We start from the raw sequence: 25,311 nt of genomic DNA on the forward strand, positions 1-25,311 counted from the left end.
AGTTTTTTCTAGTCAGTGCACATATATTTTAATGACATACCTGTATTTCAGGAGGAAAGGCACTATTTTAACAATCTCAATGTAGATTGGTGTTAAAATGTAGTTTTGTGGGGATTTTTATCATGTTGTGGAGATATTTTTGTCTTTTCTTACTTACACTGTTGACTCTGTGAATGTGACAGATGGCAATACAGTTTATATCTCACAAAAATTTCAAAAGGAAAAATACATATTGCTTTCTCTTTTTTCTTTGCCTCATGTAAAGACTATCTCCATAAATGTGACTGCAATTCTGGAACATTACAGCTATATAAAAAGAGATGTGTACATCCTCTGACTACAAAAAGTATTGACATTATAGAGCACTCAGTATCATATCCCCAAATTCAAGTTCATTATTAAATACCATGGTATCTCCCAAAGAATTGCTAAATACATCCTGATTTTTCAATTAAAATTTTATATTTAATCTTTCAAAAATATAATTTAAATTGTTTACCTGTAAAATACAGTTGTATGGAGATTTAAATTTACAGTGAATAGGCTATATTTTAAGAAAAACAGAAAGAGTGTTTTCAGATAAGAATTCAAAACCAAAATCTTTAACATGTAGCATTTCACATTGAAGCTAGGTATTGACCTGTTCACCTAAACGAATACACAGACAAAGCAAAATGGCCTGTGGAAGCTCCCTTTTATAGGAAGATGGAGGTTAAGGACCATCACATCAGTAGAGTACACACTATTAGTTTCTCTCCTGGCAAAGCTAACAAATCAGTAGTAGGTCATCTAGAGTGATGAATCAGCTCTCAAGAGTCATTCCTCAGGTGCATGTGTATTAGTGAGGCTTACTAAACAACCATATTTATCTTTGATTCTGTCTTTCTTTGCTTCAAGAAATGAATCAATGCGTTAATTTGAATTTTCTGCCCTTATTAGTACATTTTATGATTTTATGTATGTATATTTTTATAAGTACAATTATATAACTTTTAGGTTTAGAGCTATTTGTAATAACTTCAATTAGTTAACCAGTTAGATATTATACTTCATTATAGCTAGAATTCAGCTTAAAATAAAAATCCATACAAATAATGATTTTTAGGCATCTCACATACAATAAGGGGAATTTATTTTAAAAAGTGCTACAACAAAAAGTTATCATATGTATATAGCTTAAACATATTTTGTTCTTTACTTATTCATTTGCAGTGTATTCTAAATCATGATTCCTAGTGCTCTCAAAAATATTTTGACAGGCTCTTAATGGGATTTTGCCAGCTATAGTTATGAAGTTACAACTCAGCCAAAGCAACATTTCTTGTTTCTTGGCAACTTGTAAGCTTATGTACCTGGGATAGTACAACCAAGATATGTATGCAAATCATTGCCAGAGGTATACTGGAAAGATTAATGAAATACAAATAAAAAGACCAGAATTCTAGTACTATTTCTACTACTTACTGTAAAACTTATTTTTCCCATAGCACACTCAGTTTATTCATCTCTTAAAAAAGAAGTATAAAATCCCCAAAGCTGTAATTTTTTATGACGATAACTCTGTGTTTGGTGACTAACCAAACTAGATGCATTGACAATGTTTTCATGAGCAGTAGATGATGAGTGAAATTGTCATATTGAGTTGATAGGTCATACTTGACATTTACATCACTTTGTTGACATTGCACTCATGTATGGTACTATGGATTATTAAATTATCTGTCTTGAACATTTACAAGATTAGATAGAAATTCTCCCAGCTAAAAGGCAGAAGTGTGCTGTTTGAGGTCAATTTGGAAATGTCAGAGGTCACCCAGAGATAGCTTAAATAAATAGCATGTAGAAAAATAAAGGAAATTCATCACATCATTTCCTATAATTGTGCAATCTCATTGGAGTTGTTAAGTTAAAATACTAAAGACCCAGCAACTAACTTTAATGTTCTAAGAGGCCAATAGGGGTTGATACAGGCCTGACAAATAAATCTCACAGACAGAACATAAAATAAAGTCCCAGTGACATTTTTCCAATTTTAATTGAAGGCATGTGTTTTAGTGTTTTCTGATGCATTTCAGATGTGATTCTTGATAAAATTATATGTAATTTTTCTTTATAGCTAGTTTTTACAAATTTATTTATCTTTTGTGTCATTAAAACTATAAATAGTTTCAAATGAGTACAAATTCAGAGCAGCTGGTGATCTCTTCAGGATTGGAATGACAGCCACCTCCCTAGTAATTTAGGGATGGAGGGACAGAAGTCACTGCGACCCGGGGCTTAGCTTCTCCACAGGCTTTTAGTGAGATTCTTAGTTTTGGATCCATTATGTAATCATAGTCAAACATACCTACATTCTCCCAAAGGGTAAAATAATTTTCTTAAAATTAAAATCAAGTCATTTATTTTTAATTAAACAAATATTAAGTACATATAATATTTTTAAATATTTTCAAATGATAACCCTGCTAACCTGTTTAATTATATGTGAAATAATTGATGTGTATGAAAGATTGCATGCAATGTTATATATTATAGAGCATGATATTACGAATGCTAGACAATTTTATAAATAGAGTTCTACAAATAAAATCAAAATTCCTTCAACCCCTTATGCTCTCATTTCCCTTGAGTGTTACCATCTCCTCTCCAGAATAAACCTCAATTTAGGTGAATTTGATGTTTATCTTGATAGTTTTTTCATATCATGTTGTTTTACCCATATGGTATTTCTGTGTACAGTAAGTTTACCTGTTTTGAAACTTTATATACATTATATCAACTTATACATGATATTGCCAGGCACTGTTTTAAATATGATGTAACAGGATTAAAATAATATCCCTGTTTTCACTGACTTAAATTCTAAGAGGAAACAGACAATGAATGAGTAAATAAGTAAAATATAATTGATCAGCTGGTAATAAGTGCTACAGAAAAATATAATGTAGAGTGAAATGAACACCATAGTCAAGGAGGGCCTCTTTGAGGTGAGCCATTTAAGCAGGGATAGAAGAAAAGAGAGAATTGAGCCCCTAAAGGCAATTCTATGAATTTTGTGATGAATGGAAGGAAGAACAAGTGTGAAGACCCTGAGATGGAGCATCATGGCAGGTTAGAGGGACAGAGAGGTATGTATAAATTTGCATATGCATGTCTGTGTAGAGGGAAAGTAGTAGAGGTGAGCATAACAGGGTACCAGATCTTGAGGGCCATGTAGTCTGTTAACACATGAAAGACCTTTTAAACTAAGGTTAAATTCACCTAAGATTAACTATTTGAAAATGTGCATTGCAATGGCATTTAGTACTTCACAATTTGTGCAAACGCCAAATCTATCTAGTATTAAATTATAGTCTTCACCTAAAAATAAAACCCTGTACACATTACCCCCAGCTCATGACAACTACCAATCCATTTTTTGTGTCTATGGATTTACCTATTCTAGATATTTCTAGATAAATAGAATCATGCGATGTATTAATTTTTGTATCTTGCTTCTGTCATGTTTTCAAAATTTGTTTGTATAATAGCATGTATCACTACTTCATTCTTTATATGTCTGAGTGAATTCACATTCCCTACTTGGTTTCACTAACATCTGTTGGTGGATATTTAGGATGTTTCCCCAGCCTGTTGTGAAAAGTGCTGCTATGAACATTTGTTTGCAAGTGTTTGTGTGAACATATGGTCTCCACTCTCTTTGATATATAACAAAGAATGGAATTGCTGATCATATGATAGTTCTAGCTTCGTCTTTCAGAGGAACCACGAAAGTCTTTTCCATACCGACTGCACAATTTTACATTCCCACCAGCAATACATTAGGGTTTCAGTTTATTCACATCTGCACCAACTCTTGCTATTTTGTTCTTTTTAGCCATTATAACCAACTTGGTGGATGTGAAATGCTATATCATTATGGATTTGATTTGTACTCTCCTAATGACTAATGATATTGACCATCTTTTATGTGCTTGTTGCCTATTTGTATACAGATTACATATTCCTTATCTTAAGTACTCAAACTGAAAGTATTATAAATTTCAGATTTTAGATAATTTTGGAAGATTTTCATATGCACAATGAGATATCCTAGGGATAACAGTCAAGTCTAAACACAAAATTTATTTGTGCTTCATGTATAATTTATACACGAAGGTGATTTTATACAATAGTGCCATTTGAATTTGACTACAAACCATCATAATAGGTCAGATATGGAATTTTCTAGCTTTGGTATCATGTTGAAATTCAAATGGTTTGGGTTTTGGAGGGTTTTGATATTTGTATTTTTGGATTAGGGATGCTCAATTTTTATCTTCTTTGAAGAAATGTATATTTTCTCCTAAGCTCCTCTTTTTAATTGAGCTATTATTTGTCTTTTTGCTGTTGAGTTGTAAGTGTTCTTTGTGTGTTCTGGTTAGTAGACCCTTAACAGATATATGATCTCTGAATACTTTTAGGAAATTGAGTAAATTATTTTTTAAATTTCTTGAAAATTTTCTTTGATGCACAAAAGTTAAACATATGATGTTTCATTATGAGAGTGGAAAGATATTGGATTTACATTATATTTTAAAATTGGATGTTCTAAATAGAACATAGACCACTTCCAGTTCCAGCCAAGACAGAATAAACTTATCCTCCCCATTAATTACTAGAAAAATCACTGCACAGTGCACAAAAGCAAGTCCATGTAGTCTCTGAAAAGTAAACCATAGAAGGCAGACTAAAGTCCAAATTCAAAAGCTCAGTTAAAATTTATAATGGGATTCTGGAAAACAAAGTATTCATAAACTTGTAAAAAAAAATCTTTTAATGGGAGTACGTTGTATTTTTGCACTCATTTGTCTTCAGACTTTGACCTGAGTAGAGATAAAGTTGCAAAACTGCATAAAGGCACTGACAGCAAAAACTCTAAGATAAATACCTCTTACTACTGGAGTATCTAACAAGGCCTCTGAACACTGGCAGCCAGAGTGTTTGGATTGGCATTTGTTTTATTTTTCCATCGCTGATTAGAAACCAGCCCTGGCCACAGAACTACATTTCTATACAGGCAATGTGGGAACCTTAAAACAGAAAAGATGGCCTCACTGACCAGAGCAACTAGGAAAAGGAACTTCTGTTCTATATAATGGTGGATCCCTCTCATAGCAATCTCTCTTTTCTATTGCCACCTCCAGCAGAGGTAGCCCCAGATATTTGGAACTGTAAACTATATAGGAAGCTAAAACTCTAAGGGAACCTCATATAGAAGGAATTTTTTTAGATCTGCTCAAGATTTGGGAGAAATTCCAGAGAGAACCAATGTGTGGATGAACTGATATGAGTATCACCTTTAAGCCGTGTCTGTGCAGAGGAGACCCAGATAGGCACAGAAAAACCTCTGAGCCTTGAACCACGGTAGTGCTACTGCCCAAATCTCATCTGACACTCTGAGTGGTATACGTCCTAGGCAGTTTGCATAGTCATGGCTTAGAAAAATGAACTAACATGAAACAAATGACCACAGATAAAGACTATGTGATCTGTCTAGATAGATTGCCAGCTAAACACAAAACAAAATCAACACTCTTTTAGGAATTGAAAAAGACCATTAAGTCTTGAAATAAAATATTCAAAATGTTCACCATGAAATCAAAATTACTTGACATATAAATAACAAAGAAAATCTTATTCATCTTCAAAGGAAAAGACACTTAGCTGCCAATCCCCAAATTATACATATTTGTAATTTATAGATAAAAGCTCTGAAGCAGATATTATCGCCATCTTTCATGAAGTAAAGGTAAATATTCTTGAAAGTAATGGAAAGCTAAACAACCTTAGCAAATTACTCAAAACATACCCCAATCCAACAAACACTTATTATCTTACAATGAGTGTGTGTTCACATATCCAGTAACTTTATCTGTTCTACCCATTTGTTTTTGAGTTCATCTAAACTTAGGAAATATTAATTATGCTTAGTCTTCAAATTAATATTAAAAACATTTTATGATAACAAGTAGAACCATCTATTCTTTGATTCTGAGTGTGACTATTTTAAATACTTTATATAAGTGGAATCTTGCAGTATTTAACTTTCTGTGATTGGTTATTTCACTTAGAATAATATTCTTAAGGTTCAACCATATTGTTGCAAATAACATAATTTCCTGGGGTTTTTTGTTTGTTTTTTAAGGCTGAATAATATTCCATTTTATATATATATATATATATATATATATATATATATATATATATATATATATATATATATATTCATGCATACACACACACACACACACACACACACACACACACATGCATAACATCTTTATATCCAGCTATTCATGAATGAACACATAAGTTGTTTCCTCATCTCTGCTGTTGTAAATAGTGCTGCAATAAATGTAGTCAGTATTAATAGATCTTTGAGTGCTGTGACCTGCATGGCCAAACCTTAAGAACTGGCAAGGGATGATGGGGAATTAAGAAAGACAAACAAACACTTATAAGAGAGAGCTGGGACCAGGTGGGACACCAGCCTCTGATGGAGGAACAATGAGCCAGAGCTAGTTCAGCATATTTATTATACAGGTTTTATCATCAAAAGGGTTTCTGTGAGAAAATTCCTTAAAGGAAGGGAGGCTTGAAGGTCAAAGCATTTGCAAGCAATTATAATTATCTTACACTGCTTGTAATTCTTTATCCTCAGGGTCAACACTGATAGTTCTCTGCATTGCACAGAACCTCCTCAGGCAAGACATCACCATAGCAACTGGGCAATCTTTTCCTGCACTTTGCACAGAAAGTTACCAACACAAGCATAGCCACAACCACGAGGCCATCAGAGACATGATCCAAGTCACTGTTCTCCATATTTGTAATCTGATTTTAGGGAGTTTATTATCCAGAAGTGGTATTTCAGGATTGTATGTTTTAATTTTTTTTGAACCTCCATCCTGTTTCTCATAGTAGCTGCACCACTTTTACATGTCCATGAACAGTATACAAAGGTTCTAATTTCTTCACATAGTTGTCAATAGTTGTTGTTTTTTATTTTTAAATTTTTGTGATAACCATCTCAATAGGTATAAGATGATATAGCATTATGGTTTCCATTTGAATTTTCCTGATTATGAATAATGCTGAACATTTTTTCATATATCTTATAGTAATTTGTCTGTCTTCTTTGGAGAAATGTCTATTCAATTCCTTAGCCCATTTTAAACTAGGTTATTAGTTTTGTTTTGCTTTGTTTTTTTTGCTATTGAGATGTAGGAGATCCTTACATATTTTGAAGATTAAATCTTTATCAGATATTTGATTCAAAAATATTTTCTCCCATTATGTAGGCTACCTTAATATACACTGAATATTTTTAATAAAAACTGAAGACTCCATCTGTTATACATATAAATAGAAATATAATCACTTTCATAATTCTTAAACATTTTATGTTGGTATAATTTGGTATTTATATTTAACATCTGAGAGGGGAGAATTTGTGAATTTTTAGAGCAGTAGATATCATATCACATGAATTGATGAATTATAAATAAGAATAACATTTTTATTAGTTATTTCATATACAACTAAGTGCAAATTAGTTTTTGAAAAACAAATGGGAATCATAATTTATGCATGCAACAAGGTACTCATGAATACAAAATTCCCAAATAGTGGTCTTAAATATTGTCATAAGATCAGTCACTGAAGCATTTTCTTTGAATTATCTTTAGATTGATGAGAATTTCAGTGACTTATGTATACTACAAGGTTTTCTATAAAAATTTTAGAGTGATCCCTGCCAGGAGAAAAACTGAAATGAAAACAATTAAAGCATAGAATAAACGTCCAGAATACTAAGCAAATTTTGAAGTGCTCTTCATATTTCCTTGGAATCATTCTAAATTGTTCTTCAGAAATCTTGACTTACCTAAAGTTCCCTGGTACCTTTTTGTGATTTTCTAAAATCATTAGTATCATCTTCACTTATTTACTTAGCAAATATTTAATAAGCATATACTATGTGCCAGGGACTTGACATCTGGGAACCAGCTGAATATCAGAATGCACAGAGTAAGTGAATAGCAGACAGGATGGTTACAGTCAGAAAGAAGTGCTGGTCAACAGCACACTGGAAGTGTTCAGGGCTACACTAAGACCAATGAAGCTGGAACAGAATAAAAGTGCCTGAGAAGGTCAGAGGTGGCCAACGACCAGATCATAGAGGCCTTTTGCAACTTGGAAAATAATTCATATTAGTTGGAAAGCACTGGAAGATTTTAGCAAAGACTAAAATGATCTGAACTATGCTTGAAAGGATTGTTTTGCCTGCTGAGTAGAAAACAGAACCTAGAGAGTTGTCAAATCAGTAATGGAATGATCAGGATACATATAAAGTAAATACTAACAAAAGCCATAACAAACAAGTTGGATTTTTAAAAATTAATAGGAAACTGCATTCTCTTTAATAAAATACTAATTTACAGAAAAACTTTAAAAATAAAAACACCAAACCCTTGTGCCCTTTGGGAAGTTAAATTTTCTCTATGTGCTTGTGCCTCTGCTCAGTCCAGCCTTGGAGACTCTGCTGCTTCTGGACAGTCTCTTGACCTCTCTTTGTTTAGATTGTTTTCATAAAGTCATACTTAATTTCCTTCAGAAGTACTTTAGAAAACAGATACTCCTTGTGAAGTGCTCTCAGATTCTCCATCCTGTAAGTCCAGATTCTTATCATACCACACCACTACAGGAAGAAGAAACTAGATAATAAGCCTCCAGGATCTATAAATCACAGGCCATGGAGCTTGTCCTAGTAATGCAATAACTGCATAAATGACAATTGTTTAATATGCCTCATTTCCTAATTATTCTGAATCCTTACCTCACATATAAGCAAGTAAAATTTCCCATAACCTTTTCACTAAGCACACCAATGTTGCATGAATTCCTGTTTTTCAATAGAATGGAAAGAATTATATTCTTCCTGAACCCATTCTTATATAAATTCCCTAATGTATTTAATTGTTTGCTTTAAACTTTATGTTCAAAATGCCTGCCTTTAACTTAAGTGCTTCTATTTTTGTCAGAGATTTTATACTGTATTTGAGTAGAAGAACCACTTTGCCTCTATTCTTTAAAGTCTTCCACTCATTTTTTTATATACACACACTCTTGTATATTTATTTGTATTGTACACACACACACACACACACACACACATTCACACATACACCTTTACAATGTAATGTTGGTTTGGGGGAAACATAGATCATACCTGTTCTTTTAAGTTGTTAAATCATTTCTACTTTACATTGAAAAGGCAAAAGTAAAGTAAAGTAGACTGTTTAGACTTTGTTTAGACTGCTTTCTTAGAAATTACATTATTCTCATATCAAACATTAAAAATGAATGTTTGAAATCGGTAACCATTTATTTGTAAGACATTTGAGGCAAACAAGTAGGTTAATTGATAAAATGAGCTACAAAATTTTAATTATTACTTCATATTGTCAAAGAATTTTGTTTTCTGCTATTCAGAATACCCAATCTCCTTCCTTTCACAGCATAGTTTAATTTTGTCAGCCCCTAGAGTTTCATAAATTCAAGATAATTTCTAAGCAATGATATCCTTGCTGAACAGCCTGCTGAACCACAGGAGAATGTGATGGCCTCAGTCAAGTTTGAGAATCAGGAGATCAGGAACAGGCCTGCATCTATCAAGCCCTGGTTGGTTGCCCCCTATGTGCAACCAAGAGGAAATGTACCTAGATAGTATATCTTTCAGATAAACATTTTCTGAGTGGAAAGTGCTCTTAAGTATTAAAAATTATTGACAGTACATTACACTCAAAAATACATATTGACCAAAAGGATGATTAGTACCTTTGGATCAAAGCTAGACTGGGGATTAGCTTTGTTTAGACTGCTTTCTTAGAAATTACATCATTACCCAAGTCTCCTAAAGAAATGGAATGGGACCCCTTTCAATCAAAACCACTGGTTCCAAATTTGAGAGATGCACCAATACATCTGGCTATCTCAGCAGATCCATGCTCATTAAAATTACCTTACTGATTTATGTTGGATAGTTTCATTTCCAGATTCATGACATCTATGTTGTCTTCTGTAATAAAGTCTCACAATAATTTGGCCTCAGGTCCTTTACTGACCTCAATTCAATGATGGTCAACTTTGATTTAATGCTTAATTGGTTAAATTTCTTCATTAGTGTTACTTTATTTTCAAAAATATGCATTTTATATTTCTAATCCATGGCATACTTGAGTGAGATTTGTTGCTTTCATATTTTATCTGTAGTTTCCTCACATAAGTGAGATAATATTTCTGAAGATTGCTGTCAGTACCTTAAATTACCACAGGTATGTGGATCTTGGAAGAAGTTTTGGGGGTTTGTTTTGGTTTTGCTTTGTTCGTTGCTGCTGGGAATCAAACCCGGGGCCTCATATCCTGGATACTAAGCTATATCCCCAGCCAAGAGGCATATTTTGTGTTTTCTTGGTATGTCACATAATTGAGTACAATGATATGGAGGAATATGTATAATCTCTTTAGTGATATTGTGACCTTATTGACAAGAAAATGACAAATGCTGCAGCTCTAACTAGCTTCATATGATCACTGAATATACTAGAAACCCAGTTCTATCAATAACTATGGTGTGATCTTGGGCAAGTTCTTTTGAACTATGGACTTCATTTCATAATCCTTGAACTAGATCATTCCTCACAGTTCTCTGATATTATTCACACTATGATTTTCCGCTAGAGAATCACAAAAATAGACAAATAAATCAAGCACATCTCCTATACTACTAAGACAGACAGCATAGTGTAAATTTAGACATATTAATCAATTTCTATGCCTAGTTTCCTTCTGTATAATGATATGAGTATAATAACCATGTCTATTGCAAATAGTTGTTGCAAAATTATATCAACTAAACCCTATAAATATATTCAGAGCCATGTACATAACAATACATAGTAAATGTCAGCAATTATTAGCTCCACATTATGATTTTTATGTTCATGGCTTTTAGACTGAAAATCAGAAACACAGTATTTATAAATGAACATAGCATTTGTGTACACTTCTGACTGTAGAACTTATAACTTAAAAATCATGATGTTAGAAGACTGACAAGTTCTCCTATTTAAGTCTATATTATTATTCTTTTCATTGACTTCCTAGTAACTGCACTTGCCTAAATATCTTAACTCTCCAAATCCCCTATTATTTTGATTCAGTGTATTTTATCTCATCCATTCTTCCCCCTGGCTTTATAAGTACATCCAAACCCAAGCAAAGTAGCTTATTATTCCTACCCTCAGGATAAAGACTTCAAAAGTCTTAGCACATTATCTCTGGAACTCATTCTGCCTGCATCTTCTCTCTGATCACATGAGCAGTCTCTATTCCATCTCTTGCATGTGCATATAAGAAAAAACACTTTTTAAAGAATTGTCTAAGTCAGCAGTGGTTTTGATTTTTTTAAATGTCTTCTAGAAAGCAGTATTTTGCCACATAATGCTCGAAGATACGGCTTCACAATAGAAAGTGTTCAAATTGATTTTATCTTCATTGATACTGTTTAGCAGCTACTTACAGAACTGGGGATAACAGTGCTATCAATCTGTAAGTGAAAATGATAAACATTTCCTAGTAACCCAGCTACTATTTGGCAAAAGCATTCTTGTGTTTATTTATCTTCTTATGCACTTATCCAGTGGTTGTTGTTGTTTTTTCAAGAGAGAGAGAGAGAGAGAGAGAATTTTTTAATATTTATTTTTTATTTTTTGGTGGACACAACATCTTTATTTTATTTTTATGTGGTGCTGAGGATCGAACCCAGCGCCCCTGCACATGCCAGGTGAGCGCATTACCGCTTGAGCCACTCCCCGCCCTATCTAGTTGTTTCTAACAGCTATCTTCTTATGCAAAAATGACCAATGGTGCTCCCAAATCTTATTTAGCTAGTTGTTGCATTTGTTCTTAGCCACAGAAAGTATGAAGCCAAACAGCACATATATACAAGGTGTTAAAAATAAAAGATTAAATTACAAGCCAGAATTTTGTCTGAAAAGTAATGCTTTGTAAATCAGAGTTTTGTTTTTAACTGTAACATTTCTGGAAATCCTTTAAGCTATGACTTTGATAAAATAAACATATCAAGGTCATCTTGCTCAAAAAAGCATTGCTCAAATTCCAGAAACAATTACACTGCACAGAAGAATAAACTCCCAATGAAATTAAAAATCCATTTACAAAAAGTTGTCTCTGTACAGTGATTGATCGAATTCCCAAAGTCTTATTATTGGTGGTTTCCAAACTGCAATATGCTACTTTGAATTTATACATTTTGAGGAAAGATTATGCTCTGGAAAAAAAGGAATATTTTGGAAAATGTTGTAATATAAAGATACAAGTGAAATAACTAGCTTTCATTAGGCATCTATTAGATGTTTGTGCATAGAAACGAAGATGCTATGCCTAGAACATAGACCTTCTGGTAATATGGGCTTGAAAACCTGCTTTTTCCCCTAAATATCTTTTGACTTAGGGCAGAGGAAACAACTCTGTTGGATCTTCTATTTCAAATGCATTAAAAAGGGACTTAAAAAATATTTTTTTCTTGAATTGCCATAACGATTCTCTGCTTAGATGTAGTAGATTTTCAAATATGTTTTCTCCTTTCCTTTCATTCCTAGATGTCATTATCACTGTAGTTAATAGAATTTGAAACAGGAAAACAATGTGGTAAGGAAACGTGTGGGAACACTTTACCTTGGATTTCAGTCCTGCATCAGTTCTTTGATGGATTGGGGAAAAGAATCTGAGTCACATGGTGTGGGTTTTTTGTTGTTGTTGTTTTCTTTTCTTTTCTTTTCTTTTGAGATTGTACTAAAAACACCAGGAATGAAGAGAATAGCACTTACAAAAAATTGGTTGATTACACCTAGAAGTTTTATTCATACTATTTAACAAAGCATTAACCTGCCAAGTGCTGACTGATCAGAACAGGTGTCTGGAATAGTGGGGTTTTGTCTTTAAAAATCAATAATGCTTTTATCTGTACAAGCCAGCAAACACAAACCAAATATTAGCATCACAATATATATTATAAAGTTAGTATATCTTTACCCTAATACAATTGCATTTCAAATTTTAAAAATATTTACTGTTTCCTATGAGAGTAAAGTCCCCACTATGTACATCTGTGCTTGTTTCTAGATTTGGGTCATATTATATTTAGTGTGTTTTGATATAAATTTATGTTTGTGTGCATACGTTCCTTCAGAGCAGCAATTATGATTTTTTGCTTTATAATCGAATTGTCATCCTAACACTCATCAAATACCTTATAAACTGTATGATATTGCCCCCAAATGTCCCTTTTAGGACACCACTATGAAAAATGGCATAATCTTGTCTGTTCATAGAAGACCCTGAAATAAAAGGGAGTCCAATCTGGTTCACTTGTGTCTCCTTAAAATACCCAAGTCATTGCTCAGAGCTTGAGATGAAAAACAAAAAGTTGTTAGAACTAGATTAAAATGGCACAGAAGGCCAATATGATTTAGTTTAATTTTAAAAGTACAAATAATTTCAATTTATAAATATGGTTGTAAGAATTGGGTTTGAACCATTAACCCTTCCTTCTACATTTGGTCCTTAGTCAGGAAGGAGTAGATAGACTAATTCCAAAACACTGATATATCTAAATCATTTAGGTATCTTTTAACAATGAGGAATCCCAAAAGCTTCCTCTGTTCATCCAAGTGAGTAGTTCTCTGATGGGATCTAAAGACAGGAATATTTAGAAATTACCCATCAGATTTTAATCACATCAGCAAGAATAATTATTCTATCTTGTCCAGATTCTTTGTTCTTACTCCTTTAATTTTGATATATGCTAACTTGTTTCCATTTTGGCCCATCCCAGACTAATTAATGCTTTTCTTGAACATATATGAATATTTGACACAACTGTCAGTATTAGACTCTGTCAATCATCATTAATAATGGTCTGATTTTTTTTTTAATTTAAGAGACTTTGTATTTCAATTACTGAGCCAAGGGCTGGGGATGTGGCTCAGTGGTAGCATGTTTGCCTAGCAAGATCAAGGCCATGGAGCTAATAGAAAGAAGGAAGGAAGGAAGGAAGGAAGGAAGGAAGGAAGGAAGGAAGGAAGGAAGGAAGGAAGGAAGGAAGGAAGGAAGGAAAGTCAGTCTCAATTGCTGAGCCTACAATTTCTCATTCTTTATCAGCTACATACATTTTTATTGCAAAATCTTATGACTGTTACTAACTCTGAAATGGCTCTGAGCATTAGAAGTCCCTAACACAGTTGAGGTTTCCAATGTGAAAGAGAACATCTTCGACACCAATTAGTAGAATATTTCCATCATCAAATTTCATTTTCCCTTAAAATTCCTTTCCAGGATATGCTGGCAGACATTCCACTACAACTATGAGGATTCAATAGAGAAAACACACTGTCCTCAGCTGTGTAGGCTTTAGTTTAATGTCTAGGGTTCCAACTTTTCAGTCTTTCCATATGGAGGACATCAGAGGATAGAGTAGAAGGTCTTGGAAAAGTTTAATGATGATGATTAATTCTTTGGATCAGTTTCTGCTTCCCAGGTAAACCAATCTCCTACATTTATACTGTTCTCTATTCCTCATTTCTAATAATATAACTTCTATTTCCTCTGAATACCATTCAGGTTTATTTCTCTTCAAAATTCTTTCCTGTGAACCATCTCTTGTTATTTCATCAATCCATGATCTCTCATCAAAATAAACACTGTTTATTTTTGCATTTTTTGTGACAAAGATAATATTTCTAAGTCACTTGATTGCTTTACTAATCCTGGCAAGATTATAAAATACAAAATAGGTATATTTAAATTATTTGTAACTTTACTAATATCCTATAGATTTGTTTGCACATTGTGCTCTTGTAATAACTCTATGTGGAATATATAGAATAACTAAAATTTCTTTTTAGTTTTGTGAATATTAAAGAAATAATAAAAAGTAGGTGGGTAGACAGAGAGGTATGATAATTGTTTTAAGCAAGAAAATTCACAACTAGATTCATTTTTAAACTTTTCCTAATGGACTGAAAAGGAATCATGAAGTCATTCCTTTCCAAGTTATAGGACCCATTGAGCCTTGTTTTGTTGAAGCTCTACTTGGAGCCTGGAAAATGCACGTGGTAGGCAGGTTATGTCAAGTGGAGGCAGACAGTGGAATGTCTTAAAATACAACAAACATGAATGCATGCTTGATCAGGAGAACTACAGGGAGTCCTTAGAGGGTGTAATATGGTCACAGCAGTGTGGCTGGCAGACTATTTGCTTGATAATTTGCAGGACAGATTGGAAGTGTGAGAATCCCTCAGAGAAAGAATGTGAGGTAACCAGTTACCAAGGCCTTAAAAAAAAAAAAAGCCACTCAAACAGTGTTCATCCACAAAGAGCCCTACAAGATTCCTGAAGGAACTAAATGGATCAGAACCTATGAAATGCCTTCCAGTGGTGGAGGGTGAAGCTAGAGAGATTTACACAGGAGTTTTAATTCATCACAGAATAAATGGAATTCTATCGATGTGGAGCCATCTTTTGAGTAGCTTTTAAAGGTAACTTAATTGAGCCAATAGATTATAATGAGTGAGACTACTTTAGTGATTGTATTGATTAATTCTTCAGAATGAACATAATATATAATTTTTCTCAATTAGTAGCATGATTTCTCTCATTTGGTACTGTAATTTCTCTCATTCAGTTCAGTGGAAGAGCATCATGCCCACTCCAGGAGCAGATTGTTTTCCTTCTTGATTAGAAGAGCTTGAGAAATTTTAATGACTGAAAACTATTGTGCACAGATATTTAACTTAGAGTTGCTAAATTTCACCTAAACTATTTAGTCTATATAAAGAAAGAAAGAATATGGGATATCTCAGGGAAGAGACATCTTTGGGGGTAAAGCAAGAAATACTTATTCAAGGGAGAATGCCAGCTAGCTTGAGTAAGAAGCTCTTGGGGTAAAGCAAGGAATACACACTCAAGAGAAAATGTGGAACACCCTCAAGAAACAGCAACCCATCCATGCAGGATGTTAATATTTATAAAGGGACAGTTGCTGGGAGCTGGACTAGATGTAGTGCTAAGGTGGATTCACACAATTTGGTGCCAGTTTCTCCAGCTCTTGGGTCTCATGTTACTTTTTGCAGGCAAGGGCACGGATCAGGCATGTGGACCAAGGGTGCAGGCAGGCTAAGTACAGGGACTGGGTTGCTCAGAGGTGCTTGCTTTGCATTTTAAAGATTCATGGGTATTTTTTGCATCCCATCAGCTTGTAGGCATTTCTCTTTTAGAGTCTATTTTTCCTTTCCTCTATTCCCAATTTCTATCTAGAGGGAGAATGTAGGCCATCTGGAGAAAGAGAGATACTTTGGGGTGTCTCAAGCATTTATTTTAAAGGAAACGTGGTGATGTTTTGGCTTGGGAAGGTAAGTGAAAATGACATCAGTCTGGTGATCACAAGATGGTTTATGGTAGTCTGGCAATTTTCAGGATCCTGAAGTTGATGTCATTTCCATTATCTGAACAATAGATAACATGGGGAAAGTAACCTATCTATAGGTTTTGTATTTCCCTTAGTTGGATCTGTTCTAAAAATACTTGCATTAGTGGGCAAATTACTGATGCACAGGGCAATTTTAACAAGTGGGTGAATTTCCAGCAACTTTATGATTGAGGGAAGATTTGTAGTTTTCCTAGAAATTTGGAAATGACAGTCCCATTTCAGTCTAGACTGATGAGATGAGCTAGGTTCAAAGGAGCTGGCTACAACAACAAACTAAGAAAATGGGGAAGAAACTATGCAACACTCAAACATGAATTTTGAGGGTGGAACTGCTCTGCAACCCAAGGGTCACCTACACGCTGGGCAGCGCTGGAAAAAAACAAGAGAGAGAGTGCACCTGGAACTCCCCTATTTATTGGGGAAAAGACATTCCATAGAATACTCCACCCATATAAGGCAAGGGATAAGGTTTCAAAAGGTGGAGTCTTGCTTGGTGATGTCTTGTGGTCAGCAGATTGATTGGCACCTTGGCAAGTCATGCCCATCTCAGGTGCTGTGTAGGATCACAGGCAGATCCAGAAGAAAGGCACACTTGTGTCACACAGCCTAATTAACGTGCAAGGCCAGACCAGTCCCCTCATATGTTCAAAAGCACACAGCTCACACACATAGTCCATGGATGGCTCACGACATGACAGGTCTGTGAGAGAGAATTGAACTCTGCAGTGAAGGCATGAGGAACTTTATCACAAGGCTTTTAAATTAGTTATATTTTTCTTGTCCTTCCTTTGGTTTCCTTTCCATCTATCTTTTATTACTTTTCTATCCTTTCTCACTTTTTGATAAATGTGAGTCAGTTCACTTTTTAGTCAATGAAAATAAATGAAACAAGATTGGAACTTTCAGGCAGGCAAAAGTATGGTAGAAAAGGGCATAAAGTGCAGTATTAATTTCAGTTAAATGAAGTTAAGAAGATACTTTATTCCAAAATACATATGCTTTCAATTATTACCACAGAAATATTATACACATAGATGATTCTTGTGACAGGAACTTAGAATCTGAGACAAATGAGCACAAATATACAGGCAGAGTTTTAATCAGGAAAAGGGGAGAAGGGATTCACCTACAGTTGAAGGAAACAGCCTTTACTGAGAGAGAATTCAAAACTACCCATGAACCAAAGAATGATCCAGAGCCTTTTATTGAATGGTGGGGGCTGGGAGGGTCTGAAATTCTTATGGTAAAATTTTTAAGAAGCTTGTTTCCTGTGGAAGACTCTAGCAGATATTTCCTGGTATCCCCTGTACCTGGTGTTTATGATTGATCTGGTTAAATATAGAGGGATAAAGAAGGATACAATTTATACATTGCAGAGACTGAGAATAGGAAAAGACTTTTAGTAACAGATTAGGAATTGAGGCCCAAGAGTTCATTCACAATTTTGTTCCTCATTCTAGTCTGCTCTGTCTCAGCAAGCATGCATGAAACATGGCCCATGTTTATAGCTTCACCGTTCACTGTAGCCACATTGTGGAACAAATGTAGGTGTCCGTCAGCATAACTAGATAAAGACAAGGTGGTATATGTACACAATGGAGTTTTATTTTGTCATAAAGAAAAACAAAGTTATGTTATTTGCATGAAAGTGGATGAAATTGTAGATCATTATGCTAAATTAGATTCAGAAAGTCAAGAGTCGTATGTTTCCTTCTCATGTGGAAGCCAGAAAGAAAAAAGGAAAGAAAAAGGACCTCTTGAAAAAAGAAGACCACTAGACTTCAGAAGGGGACTTTGGAAAGGAAGAAGTGGGAGGGTGGGTATACAAGGGAATGAAACATCACATTGATGCATATATGAAGATACCACAATGAACCCCTTATTTATGTAAAACTGTACTGTACCAGTTTTAAAAAAATGTGCCATAACAGTTGACCTTAAACAGGAGCGTGAGTTATGGGTACCATGTTGAAACTGTGCAGAGTCTAAGCAAACTCTTTTTTCTGCCTAACCACACATAAAATCCTTAACCAGAGTAATTAGGAAGGGAGGTCATGAATGTTATAAAAGAATTGTTTGCTTAATGCCTTGTTTACTAAGTGAGCAATAATGGGTGGCTTAAATTTAATGAAATAAGAAAATGCAGAAATATGGCTGGGATTAGCCCTAAATTTTTATCATTTATTTGCAAATTTTGTTTTTTGCTATACTTTATTATAATGGATTGTATCTCAACAAAAGAAGATGATGGTCATATTAATTATTTTACCAAGTCTTGAATTAAGAAGTAGATATGCCAGGGAAAGGAAGACAACTTTTTATCTCAGAGCCACCTGACTCATTTTACCAGGGTCTTGAAGAAATGAAGACATATATGGAAACTTGAGATGACAAAACAGAGAAAGGTGTCAGGGAAGAGATCATGGTGAATGGAAAGAGTTTGAAGAAGGTGATGAAAAGGAAGAAAATCCTGAAAGCAATTATATTCATAGACGCTTGTTGATTAAAGATATTTGGAACTCAATAGGTTAATACATAGTTGGAAAAGAGGAAAGAGAAGGTGAAGCCCATAATAATTTTGCATCATAAACTAGTTAAAAAAGGTTTGTCTATTGGCAAGGATATGGGAAAAAAGGTACACTCATACATTGCTGATGGGACTGCAAATTGGTGCAGCCAATTTGGAAAGCAGTATGGAGATTCCTTAGAAATCTGGGAATGGAACCACCATTTGACCCAGCTATCCCTCTCCTTGGAATATACTCAAAGGACTTAAAAACAGCATACTACAGGGACACAGCCACATCAATGTTTATAGCAGCACAATTCACAATAGCTAAACTGTGGAGCCAACCTGGATGCCCTTAAGTGAAGGAATGGATAAAAAATTGTGGCATATATACACAATGGAATTTTACTCAGGAATAAAAGAGAATGAAATCATGGCATTTGCAGGTAAATGGATGGCGTTGGAGAACTAAGTGAAGTTAGCCAATCCCCAAAAACCAAATGCTTAATGTTTTCTCTGATATAAGGAGGCTGACTCTTAGTGGGGTATGGAGGGGGAGCATTGGAGGAATAGATGAATTCTAGATAAGGAAGAGGGGTGGGGGGGAGGGAGAAGGCAGGAAATTAACAAGGATGGTGGAATGTGATGGACATCATTATCCAAAGTACATTTTCAAAGACACGAATTGGGTGTCAACCTACTTTATATACAAATAGAGATATGAAAAATTATGGTATATATGTGTAATAAGAATCGTAATGCAAAAAAAAACAAAGTACATGTATAAAGACATGAATTGTCATGAACACACTTTATATAGAAAGATATGAAAAATTGTGCTCTATATGTGTAATAAGAATTGTAATGCATTCCACTATTGTGTATTTAAAAAATAAAATCAAATAAATTTTTAAAAAGTGTTTGTCAAAATAAAATTTGCATCAAAATTAAAGAAGGTATTTGAGAATATTAGAATAGGGAGAGACTGAACTCAAATTGGCAGAAACAAAAGGCAGGAACATTTTTAAGTTCCAGAGTGAGCTAATGGAAAAGTTCTGGAGAACATCACAGGGTAAGGTTTGATCAATGGGATATGTCAAGTACATTGAGTTATCCCTGAGTTTGCAAATGCTTTGGGGTGATTAGGCCATTTGTGCTTGCAAATTGGAGCCCATGGAAGTTAGGCACCTCCCCTCCTACAGAGTCCGGAACATCAGGACACTGTTCCTTTCAATGTTAACATTTCAAAGAGATGATTCTCAACCTTTCCTTGGAAAAGACAGTTTCTGTGTACTAAAACTGTCTGAAAGTTATGAGACAATTTATATCCATTTCAGTAAGGTAGAAAGAATTTAAATTGCAAATGTTATCAAATATATGCTCTAAGGTAAAGGAGGTCACAGCATAGTCACTAAGAAACCAGTCTAAGGTTAGTGGAAGCAGGGGAATGTGAAGGACATCTTGGTCAGTATACTAACAATTTGGAAAGTTTTTTTTTTCCTTTGCTTTATTTTTTGTTTGTTTTCAGAAAGCAATGTATATCCTAGGACTTCAGGTCCATTTTTTCCCCTTGTTATAGAGGGGTTTCATGGCACTGAGGCAACCATGGCAGTCCACAACACTCAGTCCTTGCAATTCTGAAGGAAAGATTTCAAACAAGTTGCACAGAGTAACAGCCAGGAGTTTATTGGAGAAGGTCAAAGTAAGGACATATCACAAAGATACCGAGTGAACCATCTCTGGAGAGAACAACATAGCTCTTCAAAAGTCTGGGTTTTTAAGTTTTAGTCCCTTTATTCTTTAGGAATTTTCTCATATCCTCCTTTGTATTGATAAGTGGTTTAATTTCCCTTTGTTTGTTTGTTTGTTTTTAATATAGCCCTCAGCAAATTTTCTTTGTGAAGGTCCATGATGACCTGGTTAGGAGAGGTAGCCATGACATGATTTTAAAACAGTAGTTTCTTTAAGAGGTTATTATTAATTATGGTTGAAGGAGGTGTGACATGCCAGTTTCTGATTTCCTGATGTCTGTCTGCTTTGATAAAGTTTCCTGTTGTTCCAAGTCCAGTGACTTATGGACTTGCTTTAATGTATATGTTTGTTGTCTTCTCCTATCTACCTGCATGTGGCAGACTATTTACCCCAGCACACTTATCTATAAATATTTACTGTAAAACTCCAAAGTGACAATAAGTGGACCAAAAACATCATATATGAAGATACTGAATAAGACAAAATGCCTGGCCAGAGGGTTGTGTATGCTAATGTGGGTAATAGTGTTTTAAACAGAGAAAAATTTAAAGTTTCAAAAGTGATATTCTGCAGTATTGTAGGAAAAGAGGGTAGAGTGCAACTCCAGCTGGGAAATTTAAGAAAGTCAAAGAAGATTCACAGAAAAAGAAAACTTAGAACAAAAAGATGACTTAGCAAGAACGTGGGAAACAGTACATGCAAAATGGTAGCATGAGAAGGCAGCCTGCCCGTTCATGGAAAAGCTTTCTGAGGATAGAATGTGGAAGAAACATAAGGCAAGGGCAGAAGCTTAGAGTGCCCTGGTAAGGAACTTGGCCCACAACTAATATGTATGAAGAGACTATGATGTTCAGATTTGCATTTTAAAAACACACCCTTGAGGGTAGAATCAATGATGGGCTGCAGAAGAAATGTGGAACAAAAGAGTGTTCAGTGGTCTGAAAGACAACATGGATTCAAGATTAAACAAATCAGACTCATAGCCTAGATATTACAGAGAGAATACACAAATCAAAAATGACTGGGAAATTTCCCATCGAAGAGGAAGAATTAGCTTCTCTTCAAAAAGTGGAATGAAGAAACAGTTTTAAGCCTCAGTCCATGTGTTTGCTACTTTACTAATCTGAGAGTGATTCTGGACCTACATACAGAGTTCAGATAAGATGGTTATATGAACATATTTCCAAGAAAGGTCCATGCAAATACAAGACTCCATTCTTTCCCCATCTTAATTTCTTTTATAAACTTTTATTGTTTAGTAAAGCAGTCAACATGTAAATAAGGACTCTCATTATACTATATAATTTTTAAGACAATTTCTAGATCATACAAAAGACACAATAACTCTCAGAGTTATTATAGAGTTATTGTCGAGCCTGGAAAGAGAAATCTAATTCTCAAATTACAATACTGAGGACTTTCTAAATAGCATGCATTTTATCTTGGCTCTGTGTCTGGTTTCTCTCTGCTATAGAGTCTCCTTTCTGCTTACACCTGTTTCAGTTCCATTATATTGATGAGTATCAATTTTGTAGCAGAGATGCTTTGCACACAGTACTACTGTGACGGTTAAAATCCACCATAAAAACTATGCATTTCTATGATTAAAAATAAATCAAAATATCTCCAGAGGAATTTAGGGGATGGTGCTAAACAACACATCTGTTCCATGTGTTAAAATATGGTTAATTGTGTGATTAATGTATTACTTTTTCAAACTTCATCTTGAAACTAGAAAATCCTTTATAAACCATGGTTTAACTTTAATATTTCATACAAAGGTTTCACACAGTTAATTCAATAAGCTCCATGTATATACTTTAACAAAAAAAAGTCTATCCTCAGATCTCAATTCTCATTTTTTTTATTTCCATGGAAATTTTCATGAATTTTTAACATAATTACTTTAAGCAGATGTTCGAGCCTCTTATTCTGATAATAGAAATGCAGTAGAAAAAAAGTGATATTTTGGAAGGATTCATGAGTTTGGTAATGTTCATGAAAAAAGACCAAACCTGAAGAAATTTGAGGGTTGCTTTAAAGATGTCAAAATAATTAATTTTATTAAAATGATGAATCATGAAAACATATTCTTAAAGTCACAATTATGAAGAGAAATTAAATTGTTGGATGTCATACCAACCTAGACATTTAAATCACATTTGATTTCATACAAATACACAAACCCAAGCATTGTCATTTTTATGTCTCAACTTCTTGCATCGTGTGTCACAAACAAGTTTCAAGCAGATATATCTCAGTTAAGCCTTCAAAGTAAAGTGTAAATTGTAAAAATGTAGACAATGGTTTATTTGTTTAATTCTGCATCATATATTTCATAGCAAATATATCTTTTTGCAGATTTAGTTAAACTGTCTAGAGCTTCCTGGGTTAAAAAAAAAACAAGCTATATAAATGCAAAGTAGTCTTTGAAATATTTATGTTGGCAAATGTATGCCAGAAAAGATATTATATTTAATACACAAAGGTGTGTGCGAGGAGGAATCGAAATGTTTGTGATAGCAGGATTAGATTCTAGCTAAGAAATTGTCTGCAGAGAGACTAAAAAGAAAAACAAGCTGTACTGTCCTGTACCTGTTCCAGTGGCAAAACTGAACCATCATAGTGGATTTAACAGTGATAGAATGTTGGGGATCATGTCTTTCCCAGGTGAAGAAGTGGACAGACAGCTTTGCAGAGATGCCATCTTCCCCATTCCTGTGGCCTGTGATGCCCCATGCCCAATGGACTGTGTGCTCAGCGCCTGGTCTACGTGGTCTTCCTGCTCACACACCTGCTCAGGAAAAACCACAGAAGGGAAACAGATACGAGCCCGGTCTATTCTGGCCTATGCAGGGGAAGAAGGTAAGTCTATCATTATCAGACAGGACTTAGTTTTGGAAATTGGCATGCATTTACTGTTTATAGCTGGCTAAGATGATAGTCTATGAAAATTAACTAACAGAAATCCAGTGATCCAAGGATATTTCTCATCTGTTAATGTGGTGGGCAGCTTGATTCTGTCCCCTCAAATTAATATTGAAAATGGATCTTTAATAAAGGAGGAAAGACTGGTACAAGTGAATTTATTTTGCTTTTTTCCCCTCACCTCCATAATTCTGGTTCTTTCTATTCCTAAGTGTTAAACCTGTGAAAAAGTAAAAATGATTCCAATTTCCAGTTGTTTCTTGGATTTTTCTCTGTTTTAGTAGTAAGTTTTGCCCTTTGAAATCATATCTGACTCTTTAAGAAAAGAATCATCTGTGTGTAATAAGAAATGTTATTTTAAATCAACACCACCATGGCTACTGCTTGGCTGAGAATTACATGTAGTTTCTACCATTCAGGCTTCTGAACATGGACTCTGAGATCAAAAGGTCTCATGTATACTTTTGGTTCATTTTCAAAGTATGCTGCTTCTAAATCATTTCATCCTATTGGGTTAATGAAGCATGTTTGCTGCAGATTTACATCTCACTAGCAAGCTTTATTGCTGAGGAATACAAGGGTTTTGGTATTTGTCTCTCAAGATGATATCCAAATGTTAATTTGGCTTCAGTGTTTACTGGGTAATATAATGTCATACTTACTCCTGTCATTCTGGAAAATGACACAGGAATAAGGAACTAGAAGTAGATCAAGTTGTCTGACAGTAAGACATTTTCTTTCTCAAGAATACAGAGATGCTATTTAAATATTATCAAGTTAAATGACCCTTCTCTTTATCCACATTCAGCACTGACAAATAATGATTTCTATTTGTAGCAAGCATGTGTTTCTATATATTCCTGAAAATGAATAATTTTGAAAGAATTCTGTGGGATTTATACCTTTTTAAATTTTTCCATTTATGGAGTACTTTAGTGAGATACCTGAATAGTATTGATATTTAATCAAACTTGCTACCTGTGTATGTAACAACTATGCAAACATAGCTCTGTTGGGCTTGCATATGAGTGTTTACATGAGTGAAAAATTCTTCTTATTATTTATTTCTTATTAAATAAAAGTCAGTCTATGGGAAAATTTAGAATTTCTTTGTAGGGTCTAAAAGTATTTACCTATTACTTAAATATAAACTTAACTGCTTGCTACAAAAAAGAATGCACCTATTAAAAATAGAAACTTTTGGAGAGAAAACTACATTCCTTTTGTTGTCAAATATTAACTCTAACCTCATATAGATTATATTCAGACTTCAAGGTCCATCAGCTCAGATTATGCCTTGAGCTTCATTAAAATTAGATCTGTGGTCACCCTGTTTTCTATAAATCCATTATACTCTGCAGACACTTGCTGTGTGACTAGTAATGAGTGACTCTTCACCCTGAATCACATGGCAAGGATTTTGCTATGCTTGCAAAAACTCACCAGATCATTATTTCTATAGACAAGCTTCACACTGAAAGGTCATGAAATGTTTTAAAGGCAGAAATTT

The 25,311-nt window shown here is 34.3% G+C and overlaps 1 protein-coding gene across 3 annotated transcripts in view; it reads left to right on the top strand.

Moving 5' to 3' along the window:
• Nucleotides 1-25,311, top strand: part of Thsd7a (thrombospondin type 1 domain containing 7A) — a 399,002-nt gene that overhangs the window by 276,300 nt on the left and 97,391 nt on the right. For all 3 annotated transcript variants that reach the window (XM_078040341.1, XM_078040342.1, XM_078040343.1), the window contains exon 7: nt 23,544-23,738. In XM_078040341.1, the coding sequence (XP_077896467.1) occupies nt 23,544-23,738 (195 nt within the window). The remainder of the gene's footprint in view (nt 1-23,543; nt 23,739-25,311) is intronic.

Source organism: Ictidomys tridecemlineatus, chromosome 2 (assembly GCF_052094955.1).
Source record: "Ictidomys tridecemlineatus isolate mIctTri1 chromosome 2, mIctTri1.hap1, whole genome shotgun sequence".
Classification (NCBI taxonomy): Eukaryota; Metazoa; Chordata; class Mammalia; order Rodentia; family Sciuridae; genus Ictidomys; species Ictidomys tridecemlineatus.